Genomic DNA, 16,141 nt, shown 5'->3' with positions numbered 1-16,141 from the left:
TACTGAAAAAGTATGGGCAAAAGACGTGACCCCGATACCTCACAAAATAAAGATGCAAATGGTCAGTAAGTACATGAAAAGATGGTGAGTCATCCGGGAAATGCAATGTGCAGCAAGATGCCCCCTCACACCCAGTGGGTTTGAAATTGAACAAACCCAGTGTCGGCCAAAGCGTGGAGGCCCTGGACCCCTACATGTGGCCAGTGGGGATTGAAGTGGCACAGCCACTGTGGCAGTGTCCTATGAAGGTAAACATACGCCCACCCCATGACCTGGCCACACTCCTAGGTGTTTCTCCAAGAGAAGGAGAGTCTTCCATCCGGGCAAAGATTTGTGTCCCCATGGTCATAGCAGCTTTATTCATGATCGCCAGGGAACGGAAGCAGCCGAGTGCCCGCCAGCAGGTGAGTGGTGAAGCACGGGGGCACCCGCTCGCTACTCTGCTGCTCAGCGAGGCCCAGGGCTGCCCGCCAACACCTAGAAACGTCAAGCTCGGTCGAAGACGCAGAGTCTGTGCCTTGCGGTGCCTTTGCAAGCAGTTCTAGGGTCAGCACAGCCGAGCTGTAGTGACAGGAAGCCAGGCGGCAGGGGCCAGGGGTGGAGATCCCTTGCCAGAGGGCAGTGGGCCTTCTGTGAAGGTGGCGCTGCTCTGTGTCGTTACTGGCGTGGTGGTTCCACGGTGTGCACATGTGGGAACCCCAGCTTGAAGCTCATCGTAGGAGACTGTCCACCAGCCAAGGGGTCCAGGGCGCTGAGGCGGGCTTGTTCAGATTGAGACAAGCTGTGAACATCAGACACGCCGGATCTCAGAGCCTCGTGGGAGAAAAGCACGGGGACTATTTCATTAATACTTTTTAGATTGATTACATGTTGAAATGATAGGATTTGGGATAAATTGGGTTATGGAAAACACTGAAGTTGATTTCACTGCTTCCGTTTTGCTCACGTGCACATGTCTATGAGAGAATTTTAAATTACACATGTAGCTTGTGTTACTTCTGTTGGACAGTGCTGGCGTGACTGATTACAAGTTTTATTTATTTTAAATCACCTGCATAAATCTGAGGTAATAGGAAAGGCCAGTGGTTGATAGAATTGAAATGGCCGAATTTGTGTTTAGCTTTATTCTGTATTACAGTCAGAGGAACGTTTAGAAAGAAAACAAGGCATATTTGTTTTTCCATCTTCATCAGGGAGGATTGTCTTTAAGACAAGGTGCCCCTCCCATCAGCCAGGGTCACAGCAGAGACACACCCCGGCTGCTTCCTGCCCTGGCTGGAATGAAGGGTTGAAAACCTGGAAGACGATTCTGGTTGGGACTGAGTTAGACAGAAGAGCGGCAATTCAGGTTCTGCCCCCGGGGTACAAGGGTGGTGTGTGTGTGCGTGTTAAGTGTGCTTGCAGCCAGGGACAAGACTTGGCTTTGGCTCACACGTCCAGACTCTTGCTTGCTGGGGGCAGGTGTGAGCCCTGGGCTGTGTGATGAGGGACGGGTGCCCCCCCCGGAGGGCAGGTGGCCTGTGTTTTCCTTGGGAGCCCTGAGCGCGGGGCATCTAGTGGTGAGTTGGTTTTCCTCGGTTTTGCGCAGGCTGCTGTGCGTGACATGCGTCACTCTTGAAGTCTGGATTCTTCCGCGCTGGTACCAGCTGGGTCGGTCCGGCTGCCTGCTCTGGGCCACACTCTCTTGGACCACGCAGAGCAGGTCTGCTGATAGCTCTCAGGCCAGCACACAGGCAGATTCATGCCAGCTGCCTCCTGTTCTAGCTCATTCTAAGGCTGGACAAGAAAGTGAGGATGTGAATACTGACAGCAACTCAAGAGATCAAAACAGAAGAGAAAATGTGTTAGATCTTAAACAAATAGCTTTTCCTACTTCTGGCTTAATTACAAACAAACTCTACCATTAAAGTATAACTATAAGAGTTATTATTACCTATAATATTTTATTAATCATAATTGTCTATTTTTTAAAATCACGTAATACACACACAGGCCCTTCCATGTTTCTTATGAAGGAGAAAGTGAACTCTTTCCCAGGTTAGAACTTGGCACTGAAGGAGAGGTTTGGAACCGGCCAAGGCCATGCTCCCTGGAGGATGCAGCCTGAAGATGTCAGGTGCAGAGAGAGTTGCCCTCAGACCTCTAATGGGGTTGTGCAAGGATGGCCCCCCGAGGTGAGGCCTGGCGGCACAACGTGAAGAGATCACAGCCAGCGTGAGGGTGGCCAGTCCGGCCCTGGCGCCCTTGACACGCGTCCTGATTGGGAGGTGCTGTGCACGGGGCAGAGGGGCTGCGCAGCCTGGCAGGGCGGTTCTCCGGGGCTCCCTGGGCGCTTCCCATGATGCTGCCAGCTGGGATCCTGGGCCTGGGCTCCGTGATCACCACGTTCTCTGCATCGGTTTGCTCTCAAATATTTAAATATCCACCTGTAAGCATGTAAGTGCTCACATTCTTAATTCAAACAACACCAGGTGCGTAGATGTGGAGTGCTGTGTGTTCAAATAAATAGTCTAGCAAATTCCACATAAGTAAGTTGGCAAATCCGTTTCAAGTCATTAAGCAGGTTACACAGTTTAAAGACTCGCAGAGTTCATTACACCTTCAGTGCTTCCGGTGAGACTGAGCAGGCAGTCCCACCCACGGAACGTGTGCTGCCGGTCCTCCCAAGCACGGCCGCGCCCCTCCTCATCCCGAGGCCTGATCCCCACGTGGAGCCTCCTGGCGGCCGCCCCTGTCCGGCCCTTTCAGGGATTTTGCGTTGTGCCCGGCTGCTCATAAAGCAAGTCGATCTCATGAATCAGCTCCCAGGGCAGAGGTGCTGCCGCCAACCCCTCCCTCCCCAAGGAAGGGGAGCTGGCTGGGGCCACTGTCCCCGTGAAGGCACTTGTGCTGAAGGGAAGTCCCCACGTGGCTCCTGCCCTCAAGAACCAGACGTCACCAGCACTGTCCCCGAAGTCCCCCGCCAGGTCTCAGCTGCGTCCGGCACGCCTGTGTCCCTTACACCTGGAGCCCACCTGTCTCCCTCTGTCCCCTGTGTCCTGAGGACCGTCCCCTCTGTGGCCAGTGGTGACACACACACCCCCCCCCGCCAGCCTGAGAACAGACCCGGTCGGGAGACACCCGAGAGAAGAGGCTGGGCAGAGCCCAGGCGCCAGGACCACGGGCGTGCGGTCGTGCCGGCCTGCTGTCCCCGGCGCCGAGGGCCCGGCGGGGGAGGCTGCGGTCGGCGTTTGTTCGCTTGTTCAGTGTCGGTTTTGTGTCGTTTCAGTCTTGCCCCAGAGAGGAGGCCAGTGTGCCCGGGAGGCCGGCTGCGAGCTGGGCTGGCGTGTCAGAGGAGGGACCGGCGGCGTGGGGACCTGTGCAGGGCTCCCGTGCGCGCTCCCTCTGCACGGCCGTGTGCGCCCGTGCGCGCGGGTCACTAAGCCTCTGTCCTGCCCGTTCTCTGCAGGAAGACGCAGCACAGCTCCCTGGACCAGAGCTCCCCGCCCCAGAGCGGGGCGTCGGTCTCCTACAGCCACCCGGTCCTGGGCATGTACGACGCCAAAGATGACTTTCCTCTCAGAAAGACAGGTCGGTGCGGGGGCTGCGGCGGGCGGGGAGGGGGTCCCACACGGGGAGGGAAACCTGTACGGGGACGAAGCTCACTGTGTCCTGGGGGGCCTCTCAGGTGCGCATCTCAGGCTTACGTCAGCAGTTCCCTCACAAACCAGAAGGATAAGCGTGTTAGACACAAGCAGGGCTCCCAGGGCTCTTGCACTTTCTCCAGCGGTGATGGTTTAAGCGGGCAACGCCTTTTAAGAAAAATCAGACCGGCGGTGGACCATGCATTAGGGTGGCCAGAAGGCCAGGGGCTGAAAGAGAGGTGTTTCTGGAAGCTTTGCCCCCGAGAAGTGAGGGCCTGGGCTGTGGAGGGCCGGCTGCCCCGGTCTCAGAGGTGGTAGGTGGAGCCCACGGCCACAGGGCCGCGTGGGAGATGCCGGGCACCTGCTTCATGGAAATGGGTCTGTGCGACACAGCTTTTCCTTCGTGAAGATGAATTTTGTTTTCTCCAAATGATTTTGGTCCATTCTGGACAGAAATGCTCTAAAGCAGCTTCTTCACCCGAGGGATGAGATATTAGGAGCAGGGCCGGAGGCTCCCCTGCCGCCCCGTCCTAAGGACAGAAGACGTGGGGCCTCTCGGGAGGCAGAGCTGCGCCCCGGAGAGCATGTGGTGTAGCAAACCCCGAACGGGAGCCGGAGGTGAAGGGAGGGGGAGTTCAGCTTAGCCTCCGTGGACTTGACCCCAGCGCAGGTGTGGGAGGGAGGGGCCCCAGCGTGCAGCGGGGTCGGCAGAGCCCCCCGCCCCGTGTCAGAGGGGAGGCGTCTGCCCACGTGGGTGGGGTTGCATCCATTGGTGAACGTGAAAGCACAGCTTGTGTCCTCTCCTCTCCAGTTTGAGTGCGTGACTGTCACCCATGGTCCCCCAAGAAGGGCGTGGGCTTCACCCTGAGAGCCTGCGGGCTCCGTAGAAAGGGGCATCTGTCGGCCCCCCGGCCGGCTCCCCCACGTTGCCCTCCACGCCCCCGTTCTGGAGGCTGGGGCTGTGATCTGCCACGCTCCAATCAGCAAAATGGGGGCCTGTGCTTGGAAAGACCCCGGGCAAGGAGACAAAGGCCACGCCTGCCCCGGGAAGCCTGGCCCTAGTGGGAGCGCAGCCGGGGTGGCAGGGCTCTGAGTGGGTGGGCGGTGATCCCGCAGCCCGGCGGGTCTCTCCCACCTGGTTTGCAGCTCTGTGCCGCACGACAGATGACTGAGGCTCTCCTGGCCTCAGTCTCTCATCAGTAAAGTGGGTACACTGAGCGCACGGTGCTTCCTCCCGCCCTGGGTGTGGCAGGCGTGGTGCCCACGGCCCCTGGAGCAGCCGACTCCGGAGGACGTGGAGGACTGGGGTCCTGGCCCCCGGGCCGAGCCGTCCGCCTCTCTCAGGGCCCTTCCTCTCTGGAGAGCACACCTGTCTCTTCCCCCGAGGGAAGCAGCTGTTCACGGGAAGCATTGGTCGGTTGCTGAGATACGGGAAACACGACGGGTTTCTCTCCATCGCTGGCTGAAGCCGCCCTGCTTCACGAGGGACAGCTTTGCAGTCAGCCTGGCCCTCACCGTCCAGCGTCCTGGGCAGACAGCCTCGCCGAGCGAGTTTGCACATCTGTGAAATGGGGCAGCAGTGCGCTACTTCAGGGGTGGATCCGTTGTGGGGCTGCTGCCTCAGAGGGCAGGTCGGGGGGCGGGTGGGGGTCAGGAGCAGAAGGGAGGATTTGGCCGCTCGTGGGCCGTGCACACAGCCGCCATTGAGGCCACCAGGGACACAGAGCCACGCCCTCCAGCCCCTCTCCCGCCCTTCCCTGTCAGTGTTCCCTCAGGGGTGGCAGGTTCTGGTTTGTAGAGTGAGCGTGGGGCATACTTATGGCCCGCTTTGCCCAATCCAGTCACTGAAAACCCCTCAGTGAGCCTTTACGACCCTGCTGTCAGCGACTGCTGCTGTCCCAGTGGTTCCTGGACGGCCCCAGGGGACAGAGTCCAGGTCTGCAGGGAGCCGTGTGTCTGTTACCAACTCAGGGCTGGCAGTGGCCCCTGGGTGGACACTCACGCTGGGTGCCTTGCCGGGTCACAGGACCGTAAGCCGGGGTCCACTGGGTTCCTGGCACTTAGCCTGCAGGGGGTGCGCTCACTCCAAGGCAGTGCCGCGTGCCCGAGCCCGAGCAGCGGCTGCCAACCCGCCTGTGTCTTCCCTGCGCTTAGTGAGCGAGCAGTGGCCGGGTGCTTCCTGGGTGCCGGGCCCTGAGCTGGTGTGGCGGGCGGGGCGACGGGCCACAGTCCTCAGCCTCCTCCAGCCCCGCAAGAGGAGGTGAACGGCAGGGTCCAGGCCCAGGGTGGACGTCAGGTTCCGCCTGCGGGGCCCGGCCAGGGAGGGGGCCCAGGCACGTGGAGGGCAAAGCTAGCTTTTCACCCCAGTACAGGTAGAACGGACCGAGGCCCCGTCTCAGGTCTCTGCAGAGGCCCTGGCCCGATGGGCTGCCTCTGGGGGGCCCCACTCCGCAGCCTGCACCCCAGCAGGGCCTCCACCGCCTGATAAGGGTCTGCCGGAGGCAAGGCGGCGCTCAGCAGCCGGGGCAGAACGGGGTGTCTCTGATCACTGCGGCCACATGTTGTCAGTGAGTGAGCGAAGCTTTCCCTGCCTCCTGGTGAGCTGAACAGTAGTTGTGCTAGTTTATTTTACGTCCACGTGTAGCGTGGTTCGAGGTCACCAGGGAAGAGGGCACAGCCGCCTTTGTCACACGTGATGATCGTCTCTGCAGTTTGGGAAGGGACCGGTCGCCCCGTGGTCCATGCGTTGTTCTGATGCAGTTTGCGGAACCCGTGGCATCCTGGCGGCCTGGGCAGTTGTGGGCAACGCCCACACAGTGCACAGTTGTACCTGGGTGTGTTTTGTATGTGTCAGGTGCAGGGTGGTAGATGCCCTGCGGCCCTTGCTCAGGGCCGGGCCAGGGAATCGGCCCTTTCTGAGCTGCCGGGGCGGGGAGAAGGGGGTTCACTCCACAGTGCCTGGCCCTGCCGGGTCCCCTCAGCTTCCGGCCCCCTCAGGGGGCTTTTGTACTGGGCTGTCTTCCATCAACTTTGTGCTCATTAAACAATGGGTGTGAATGTGCCCAGAAGGTTTTCAAAAAGGCTTTGTTGTGCTTTTCCAAAGAAACGTGTAGAGATGGCGAGTACGGTCAGGTACTAGGCAGTGTCTACGTTGAGAAGGGCCTCACTTCTAACTTCGATTTCTATCAAACTTGGACTCCTTCTCACATGAGAAGTGAGATCTTGAACGAATCTTTTTCAGATAGGCACTGTTCATGTCTGAGCGTGATGGCCACCTGAAATACGCTATTGAAACTACTGAGTAGGAAAGAGGGTGTAGAAAAATACCAGTCTTAAGCATCAAGTAGAGTGCTTTTTTAATTAAAAAATCACAAAAGGAATGCATACATACGACAAATTAAAACATAAGTAAAATGCACACATCTGCATCTTACCCCCCAGAGACAGCTCCCGTTACTGGTTTGGCATCTCTCTACACAGATGTGGTCTGTGCCTTTGTGTAGGGTGTGCATGTGTGTGTGCGTGTGTGTGTGTGATGTGTACAGACAGTCTCTTTGTCAACAAAAACACCTGCTTTGCCCTTTGGCTGCAACTTTATTTTTCAGTTAACACTGTATCATGGATACCACTCCATTTCAATGTATTAAGATCAGCACCTTTTTCTATATTATCCCAACATGCGAAAATTACAGCAGTTGTAACAGTTTTCTAGTTTTTATTTTGCCCACAAATATAGGTCCCTTTGCTCACTGTTTCTGTAGGATAGATCCTGAAAATGGAACTGCCAGTTTGGGTGAGCGTGCGTAGCGTAGAGAGCCGAGCACGTGGTACCCTGCCAGCCGCTTGTGAGAGGCCCCTATCCCACGTCACTCGTGGGGTGCTACCACCACTCACTCGAGCCGGTGTGATGGGTGCAGAAGTCACAGCGTCTCTGATGTTCCAAAGAGCAGTTCTGTCATCGTTAGTGGGGTTTGGGTGTCTCTGTTTACTTTCCATTTTCCCTACCAGGGAGTAAGCCGAGTGCTGTGTTGCAGGACCCCTCTGCCCGCTCCCATGGCGCAGGGTGCCCGGTGCTCCTGAGCCAGGCAGCAGGGCTGCCGGCCAGACCGTGTCTTTCCCGTCCACCCCCTGTGCCCAGCGTCTGCGACCATACCAGTCACACAGGGAGGGTCCCTAAACGTCCAGTGTTTAAAGGCAGCTCACCCATACGCTTTTCTCTTGGCTGGTTTTTTTTCCTTGTTGCTTTATACGTTAATACGAATCCTGTGTCTGTCGTGTATGCTACAAAAAATTATATTCTAGTCTGTCTTTTGTCTTTCTCTTTTTTATTGTTATCGAAGTAAATAAATGTCCATAAGTCAAAGAGCCCCGCAAGGCTCACTCGGGAAACGGCTGACCCACCCTGCCTGGCCCTGCCCTAACCCTTTCATTTGCTTAGTTTCCTGTGTGCCTGGGTTGTTTGTTTTTTTTAATTGAGGTATAGTTGATGTACAATATTGTACACTGGACAGTTTTTAAAGGTCATATTCCGTTTGTAGTTATTATAAAACGTTGGCCATATTCCCCATGTGTCCCTGTACTTGCTTTCAGTTCGTCCGCACGTGTCCCTGTACTTGCTTTCAGTTTGTCCGCACGCTTTGGCAGATGGAGGAGCCCCTCTTCCAGGGCAGGTAGTCCGGAAGCTCTGCTCCAGCCCGGAAGCCCCCCACGGCCCCTGGGCCCCCCTGCACGGTGTCCTGGGGAGACGCGGCCTCTCTTCCCTGGACTCCACGGGTTCTTTTGTGTGTGGTCTCCTTCATCTTGGTTGTGCAGCTCTTCCAAGCTTTCTGAGAAATGGCGTGTGGAATGTGAATTTCTTGAGTCCTCGCATGCTGGTGAATGCATTTATTCTGGCTCCCACGTGATGGATGATGTGGTTGGGTCTAGAAGCCACTTTCCTTCAGGACTTTCAGGTCCTCCTCGTCTTGCCCCGGGAGTGGCCGCTGCAGAACCCGACACTGCTCGCAAGGTAGACCCTTGGGCCCTGCAGCTCTGAAACCTCTGTGGACGCCCCCCGGCGAGGGGCTGCAGGCCACAGCGAGCCCACGCTGACCCCTTTGGGGCACCGGGTCTCCTCTGATGGAGCAGTACACCTCGAATTACTTTGCCAGTGATTTTCCCTGCTCCGTTTGCTCTGTCCTCTCCTGGCGTTTTTGTTAATTTGATGTTGGGCCTTTTTACTCCCATTTTTCAGATTTCTGAACTTCTTCTTCAGATACCTTCTTTCTGCTCTTTCACCTTTGTTTGAAGCGTGCTTCACTGTCCTTTCAGGATTCCAAAAAGGGCAGCTCTGAGCACATACACTCTCTGAATTCTCTGCCGCTGCCCCCACCATGTCCTGGGCATCCTTGGTGGCTCAGTCTCCGCTTTCCTCACTCGCTGCTGGGCGTGGTGTCAGGACAAGGCGGTGTTGCTTCCAGATAGACTGACCTCAGTGCCCCTGAAAGGGGCCCCCACTGGGGCCGGGGGCCACGCGCTCCCTTTTGTGGGTGCTGCACTGCCCTGGATCTCACGAGCAGCTTCCGTCCCCGGGCCGGACACGTGGTTGTGGAAACCCTGTGTCGGTTCAGCTGAGATCTTAGTGGGAGAAGAGTTGTTGTTTCCTTGCCTGTTAATCTGGTGGGGTTTGGGCTTTCTTTTTTCTTTTTAAATAATGATAAAGTAAGAAACTCAGTGTAGAAATAGAGACAAATGAAATGTGAATCTACAGTTATCTCAAAAATGTAAAAATAGTATTAAAAACAATAGAAGTGGATCCTCTAGCCGGTGGGGAAGGCTGCTTTGTAGTTGGATCCTTTTCGTCTTTCGACATGAAAGTCTTGCCAGGGAACGTTGCTTTATACACAAATGCTGCAAAGCAGAGAGGGCGTCTCTCCCAGAATCAGTGCCTCCAGAGCAGGTTGAGCCTCTGGGAAGGGCTGACACCTTCCTTGCACATCTTTGATTTCTCTGGGGAGCGTCGTTTAGGGGGCCTGCTTCTCTCTCCTCTTTCCAGGATCCACAGAACAACCGTCCTTTGCCTCTGAGCCTCCTTCAGGGTCACCCGGCAGCCTGGACCCCCAGCCCTGCCCCCTGTGCTCCCCAAAGGGCAGAGTCACAGTGGCCGTGAGACACACACATGGCCCGGTTCTTATAACCCAAACCAGCTTATGTCCGATTCCAGGGGGAATTTGGTTGTGTTGCTTGTTGCTCTAGACAGCAGTAAACTTCCTGTTCCAGAAAGATTAAAAACAGCAGCGTAGCTGATTAAAAACAAAAACAAAAGGTAAAAACTCGCCAGTTTGCAAATCCACACGTAGTAGAAGATTGAATGTAGTTGAGTAAAGCCTCGGAACACATGTGTCTCCGGGGTGGTGGTCTTACCACTGTCCTGGACTCCCAAGCTGCCGGCCTGTGGGGCTGAGATTCCTGTGTCTGGAGGCCACCGGGGGGGCCCCAGCTGTGTGAGGCTGCCCTCTTCCCAAGACGGCCCACCCCCGATGTGGGACTGGACTGGCCCGGCTTGGGGGTGGGGGGGTCTGGGCTCCAGGCGCAGAGGCTGGGACCACCGTGGCCTTAAAGATGCGGGTTTGCAAAGGGCTCCACGCACACAAGCAGAGCTGTTAACCAAAAGCAAACCAAGCCTAAGCACCTGTGCCCAGGGGTCAGGCGAACACCTACAGGCAGCATGGCTAATCCTCTCACCGGGGCGGGTTGACCTTAGCACCCTCTCAGTGGCCGGGAGCTCGAGTGGGCAGCTGGCTCCTGGGCTGTTACCTGAGGGAGGAATTTGTGATTCTCAGGTGAACGGGAAAGTCTGTAATGTAGGGGTCATAGTAACATTCGTGGGCCAGAGCCCCAAAACCATCCCCGATGGCCGGGTTTCCTCCCAGCTCCTTGTAAACGCAGTGGCCGCTCGAATGTGTATATAACCCTCTGTCGCAGACAGTTCACTGACGGCATCAGGCACGTTTGAGTCAGTGTTTGGACTGATGGATGGGGCTGGACGTCTTCTGCCCGAGGCCTCAGGTTGCCGCCTTGCTCCACCCTGGAACACCGCGTCTGGGTTCAGCTAATAATTACCCAATGAGCATATTCTTACACTGCCCACGAGATGACCTTGACCCCAGTTGTGTCTGCCTGCTTGTAATGGTGTCTCCTTTTCGTGCAGCTTCTGAACCCAATCTGAAATTACGCTCCAGGCTAAAGCAGAAAGTGGCTGAAAGACGGAGCAGCCCCCTGTTACGCAGGAAAGATGGGCCAGTGGTCACGGCTCTAAAAAAGCGTCCTTTGGATGTCACAGGTACGTTCGTGCAAACCCCGCTGCCCTCTGAGAGGCTCTCCTGTGCGCTGTCCCTTCAGCACCGAAACCTGCCTCTCCACATGTCCCCACCGCCGCCCGCCCCCCGCCCCAAGGGCTCTTGTGCCCGCAGTGCCAGCCCCAGGAGTCCCAGGGCCACGGTTGGTGCCCCAGCAGGGGGACTCAGGCCCGTCCCTATCCGTCCCTATCCGTCCCTATCCCTGTACGGCAGCGTGTCCTGTTCCCACCCTTGACCCAGCCTGGCAGGTGAGAGCAGTCAGATCTCCTGACGTCACAGGAGACTTTCAGGAATTTTAAGTGGAGGCTTCTCCGAAGGTGGGGTTTTAACTGATCCTGCCCTAGCAGTGGTGAATGCCACGTTTCCTACCTGCCCCACTGCCCATTAAACAGTGTCTGAATCACTGGAGAGCGTGAGAATCTTCCTGGGAAGAGTGGGAGGGACAGGGGCGGGGGAAGGAGGAAGGAGCCTGGGAGTTTCCGAGTCTCCGTTCACGCGCTGCTCTCGGCCCCCACCTAGCGGCCGCCTCGGGGAAGCACACCCACCAGGCAGAGCTCCGTCCTGGGCTGCACCCCACTTCCCGACACACACCCCAGTCCCTAGGGCGCACCTCACTTCCTGGGCGTGCACCCCACTTCCAGAGGGTGCACATCCACCACCCCTAAAATCACGGAACAAAGGGGCTGCTCAGGCGGCCTGGTAACAGGAGGGGCGGGACCATGTTTGCACCAAGTGCAGGGTTTGGTGGGAAAACCACGGCTCTCGGCAGCGTCCTCCAGGGCCAAGTTCCAGGGGAAGGAGGAGGGGCTCCTGGGTGCTGGTGCGCCCCACGTGAGGGGCCGGGAACCTCACACTCAGATCTGAGTCCAGGGCCTGGGATGGGATGAGAGCCGGAGTGCCCTCAGCCCTGTCCCGCAGCCCGGGGCTGAAACCCCTAGTCCGAGGGTCTGCTTCTGGACTTCGTGGGTTTGTGTGAAGCGGAGCCTGAGGCCTCATGCCCGGGGTCCCATCTTTGTCATCGTGCGGTCATTCTGGTAGAGAGATCAGGGAAAAGTGTCACCTCAAGATCCTCTGCCTGGGGGATTCCGTTCAGACTCGGGTCTCGAATGAGTTGGAGCGTGTGTCTCACCACACGTGGGCCTCATCTCTCTGGGGGATGCCAGGCCGCGGACGGCGGGCCCCTGCGTTTATTTCCAGTCTTGCCTCTGGGGGGACGGGGTCCCTGGCGGCTTCTTTCTGAGCGCCGGCTCTGGCGTTCGTGCTGTCAGCCTGTGACTGTGTCAGGACCGGGCTGGGCACCAAAATTGTGAGCTGCGTTCTCACCTCCAGGGAGCTTCCAATCTAACTCCAGAGCCCAGACGTCGCGTGTGGGGCAGCTAACGCACCGCACGCGGCCCCAGCTTGGCCCTGGGCTGTGTTACCCAAAGAAGGCACAGCGAAGGCAGCGGGGCAGGGCAGCGGTGGAGGCTACGCCGGGCCCGGGGAAGCTCGATGGGTGAATGCAGGCAGCACGGAGATGAGGGATGGATTTCCCAGCCAGCACACCTCCCGGCGGCTGGAGAGGCAGGGTGCTCTGAGCAGAGCTGGCTTTCCACGAGACTGGAAAATAAGGAGTTCCAGGCAGGGGGGGGTCCCAGAGAGAGCGGGGGCACCTCCCCCGGGGTACTGGGGAGGTGGTGAAGGTCCCTGAGCAGGAGAGGTCCACAGCGTCGCGGAAGCAGCTCCACCGGCCAGTACAGGGGGACGGGGAGGGACGGCGGTGAGATGCGGGCCAGAGGTGGCGCTGAGATGATGGTGAGACAGGTCCCGGGACGTGGCAGCGTCACTCTGCCTGTTCCTAGTCCCTCGTCAAAGCCGTGCCCATCAGGGAAAGCAAACGAGGGAATCAGCTGCCCCTCCAACACTATCTGGAGAAAATTGCCGTTAACATCTGAGTATATTTCTTTCCAGTCCTTTTTCTGTGCATTTGTCACACGCCCTGTGTACACTTGTATCCTTTCCTCACTTGATATTAGTCACAACACTTTCTGGCACCTTTAATGGTATTCCATCGTGCTGATACAAATAATATCGTGACGATTACACATTTATATTTGTTTTCTTAGACCAGATTCCTTGAAGTGGAATGAAAAAATATTCAACATTATTGAGTTGAAAACGGGTGAAAAGTTGGAGAGATATATATTTTTTTATTGCCCCCGAAAGTTGTCGTGCTTTCCCATGCACACCTGGGAGAGTTTATCTGCCAATGCTGCTGAGAGAGGCCCGCTTAAAGGAAGGTGGGAGGGGCTCACCACGTGGGCGTCTGAGGCAGGGGGATGGCTGCCATGGGGGTCGGGGAAGCAAGCCCTGTCTTCACGCGTGAAGTGTGACACCTGCCAGCCCAGTCAGGGGGGCGCACGTGAATGTGACTTCACTGGGCGGAGACCAGGCTCTGGATCTGGTGGGAGGAGGGAGGGGAGCCGGGGCCTGAGTTCACCATCAGTGCCCTGGAGGGCGGGGCGGGCCCTCGCGTGGAGAGAGCCACTTGCTGCCAGGGTGTCCCCAGGGGGACCGCTGCTCGGTGGAGAGGATGAGAGCGCTCACGGTCCCCTGGGTTGAGGGGGTCGTGCATGTGCCCTTGGGGTCAGGTCTCCTTCCCCGAGTGAGCCGGGCCTGTGGGGTTGGGCGCTGGGGGATGGGCACTGCCGTCCACACCAGCACCCTCAGCCTCCTCACTGTCACCCCGAGTTCAGCTGGAACCAGGTTTCAGAGTCCGCCAGGCCCCGCGGGCAGCTCCGTGGCCTCGTGCGCTGAAGGGTGGCCTGCTGAGCACCCTCGGGGCGCCCGCTTAGGGAGGTGGCCCAGGCCTCCCCTCCTCGAGCCTGGGAGCCCAGATCAGGGCAGAGTCTTAAGTCGTCAGTGCCCATGGTCGGTGAGTACTCAGGAGGGAAAGGCAAATGGCTCAGGCTGGCTCCCTCTGGAAGGTTTTAACCAGAGGCTGCCACTGATAGACGCCGTTCAGCCAGACAAGACCCTCCTATTACGTCGCGTGTTTGCACACACAGCAACGGCGGCTCCTTTGGAATTGAGGCGCAGACCCGGCTGGGACACACGGCCGCCTCAGTCCCAGCCCCGATGCGTGGGCTGGGGCCACTCCCCCCGCCACAGCTACTTGGAGAGTATCTTGGGGTGAGTTTTCAGATAACCCTGATCAATGACAGAAGCCACCAGCTGTGCTGTTCCCTCAATGTTTGGAAAATGCAAGGATTAGCTCAAAGCACACGTTGACCGAGGGGGCTCTGTAAGCAAGCACAGTGGATCTGACCTTCCCCTGTTCACAGTCATTTGGCCTCTCTGTTTTCTTGCCTTTTGTTGTTAGAATATCAATAAGTGTTCAGGGTCTCTCTTTCTGGGGTTTACGATCATCTTGATGAGACTTTTCGAAAGGGGAATAAAGTTGAGAGTGTGCACAGCGTAGAAGGTGCCAGTGGGGCCCCGGTGAGCCACGGGCTTGCGACGCTCACAAGGGGTCGCTAGCAGAACTGAAGAGCAGGGAATTAGCTCCATGGCCCTTGTTTGGGGACCGTGGTCCTGTTCTTTCTTGCTGGGACTTCTGCCGTCAGCCAGCTCGAAGCAGAAGTGCAGCTTTGAGGACAGGCGGCCAGCGCAGCTCAGGGCCTCGGAAGCTGTGTCCTTGCCTGACCCGAGTCAGGCTCACAGGTGTCTCTCCCACCCCCAGACTCGGCCTGCAGCAGCGCCCCGGGCTCCGCACCCAGCTCGCCCAACAACAGCTCTGGGAATGCCAGCGCGGAGAATGGGATCGCGCCCGCTGTCCCCAGCATCCCGACCGAGGTCAGTGCCCAGCGCTCCTGCCCACGTCTGGTTTTTTGGCTCCAAAGAGCAGTTTCCAGCTGCCCTTCAATCTTGACTGTCAGGGGCAGCGTTTCAGAAGCATCTCAGGAACCAGGAGCCTCTGACCACAGGGGTCAGCAACCCTCACCTCTGCCGGTCAGACCCCAGGTGTGCTACAGGTTGAGAGGGGTGTGGGTGCAGAGAGAGTTCTGGGAGAGCTCTCTCTGGGGGGCTGCTCCGGCCAGGTGGAGGGGCCCCAGGGCTGGCTGCAAGTCGTGCCCTTGACCAGACCTCGGTCAGGGCCACGTTCCGGGCCGGAGGTTCCAGAACCTTCGCTCCATGCATTCATCTCCCTCCTTATTCACTTTCTCTCCCCCGGCTCATCCCACAAGTGTCTCTGGAGCTCCTGCCTCGTGCCAGCCCCGTGCCAGGCACCCTCCCCCGCAAGGGCCTGCTTCCAGTCGTCTCTCCCGTGCCCACTGGGATGGGCGGGTGCCGACCGGTATCAGGGGCCCGAGGGCGGGGGCGACCGCTGGGGAGCCGGCTGCACACCTCGTTTCCCTGGACTGAGCCAGCGGTGCCGTGTACTTCCTGCTCAGACGGTCCTCCTGACTGCAAGGTTCTCATGAGGTTTTTTACGTTCCTTCCAACTTACAGGAGGCTATAATTTATCAAATACTGGTATTTACTTTCTTCCTTAAATATTTAGAAATGAGTCCTGCCCTTCCAGAGGGTTGACAGGTCTTAGTTGGAGGACACAGGCACACGTGTCCACTCCACTTTCATTTCCAATTTCTAGACACTTAAGGTATAAGCAGATTTTTAGAAACTAAGATGACTGCTAGAAATGATTTTGTACTACTGCCTCTGGCTTGCCGAATCCCCATTTTCTTTTATTCTTTTCCTTTATATGTCTACTCCTTTTATTACCTGTGCATTTCAACCTACCGGTTAAAATACTTGTTTACATTATTAAAAGTTTTAACAATCCTTCTCTGTGAGACTGAGTTCATAGCTGAGGTCTACCTGTAATTAGCCTTAGAGCTTGGCCTAGAAATTGCTACCTGGAATGAGATGTGAGTGCTGGATGTGGCTTGTCAGTAGCTGTCATAGATCCTGATTTTATTTAAAACGGGCAGTTATGTACCTAATGGTTCATGTTGTAGAGATGCCTTATTTGGGTGGATGCCAGTTTAAATTATGTGTTAATTTTTACAAATCACACGTTAATGTAAATTAAGCTACTGCAGATTAGTAGACGTCAGAGTATTCACAAGAAACGTGAAGAGTGCAGTTTTCATGTTTTACGTTAGATATTCATTGTGATCGAGGGGGTAGTCTTTGAAA

The 16,141-nt window shown here is 57.0% G+C and overlaps 1 protein-coding gene across 7 annotated transcripts in view; it reads left to right on the top strand.

Annotated features, from left to right (window-relative positions):
• The window catches only part of HDAC4 (histone deacetylase 4), a 291,648-nt gene that overhangs the window by 206,539 nt on the left and 68,968 nt on the right, over positions 1-16,141 (top strand). For all 7 annotated transcript variants that reach the window (XM_057551885.1, XM_057551889.1, XM_057551886.1 and 4 more), the window contains 3 exons: positions 3,449-3,570; positions 10,813-10,944; positions 14,682-14,794. In XM_057551885.1, coding sequence (XP_057407868.1) covers positions 3,449-3,570; positions 10,813-10,944; positions 14,682-14,794 — 367 coding nt within the window. The remainder of the gene's footprint in view (positions 1-3,448; positions 3,571-10,812; positions 10,945-14,681; positions 14,795-16,141) is intronic.

Source organism: Balaenoptera acutorostrata, chromosome 8 (assembly GCF_949987535.1).
Source record: "Balaenoptera acutorostrata chromosome 8, mBalAcu1.1, whole genome shotgun sequence".
Lineage (NCBI taxonomy): Eukaryota > Metazoa > Chordata > Mammalia > Artiodactyla > Balaenopteridae > Balaenoptera > Balaenoptera acutorostrata.
This window is presented reverse-complemented; position numbering and strand designations above follow the sequence as displayed.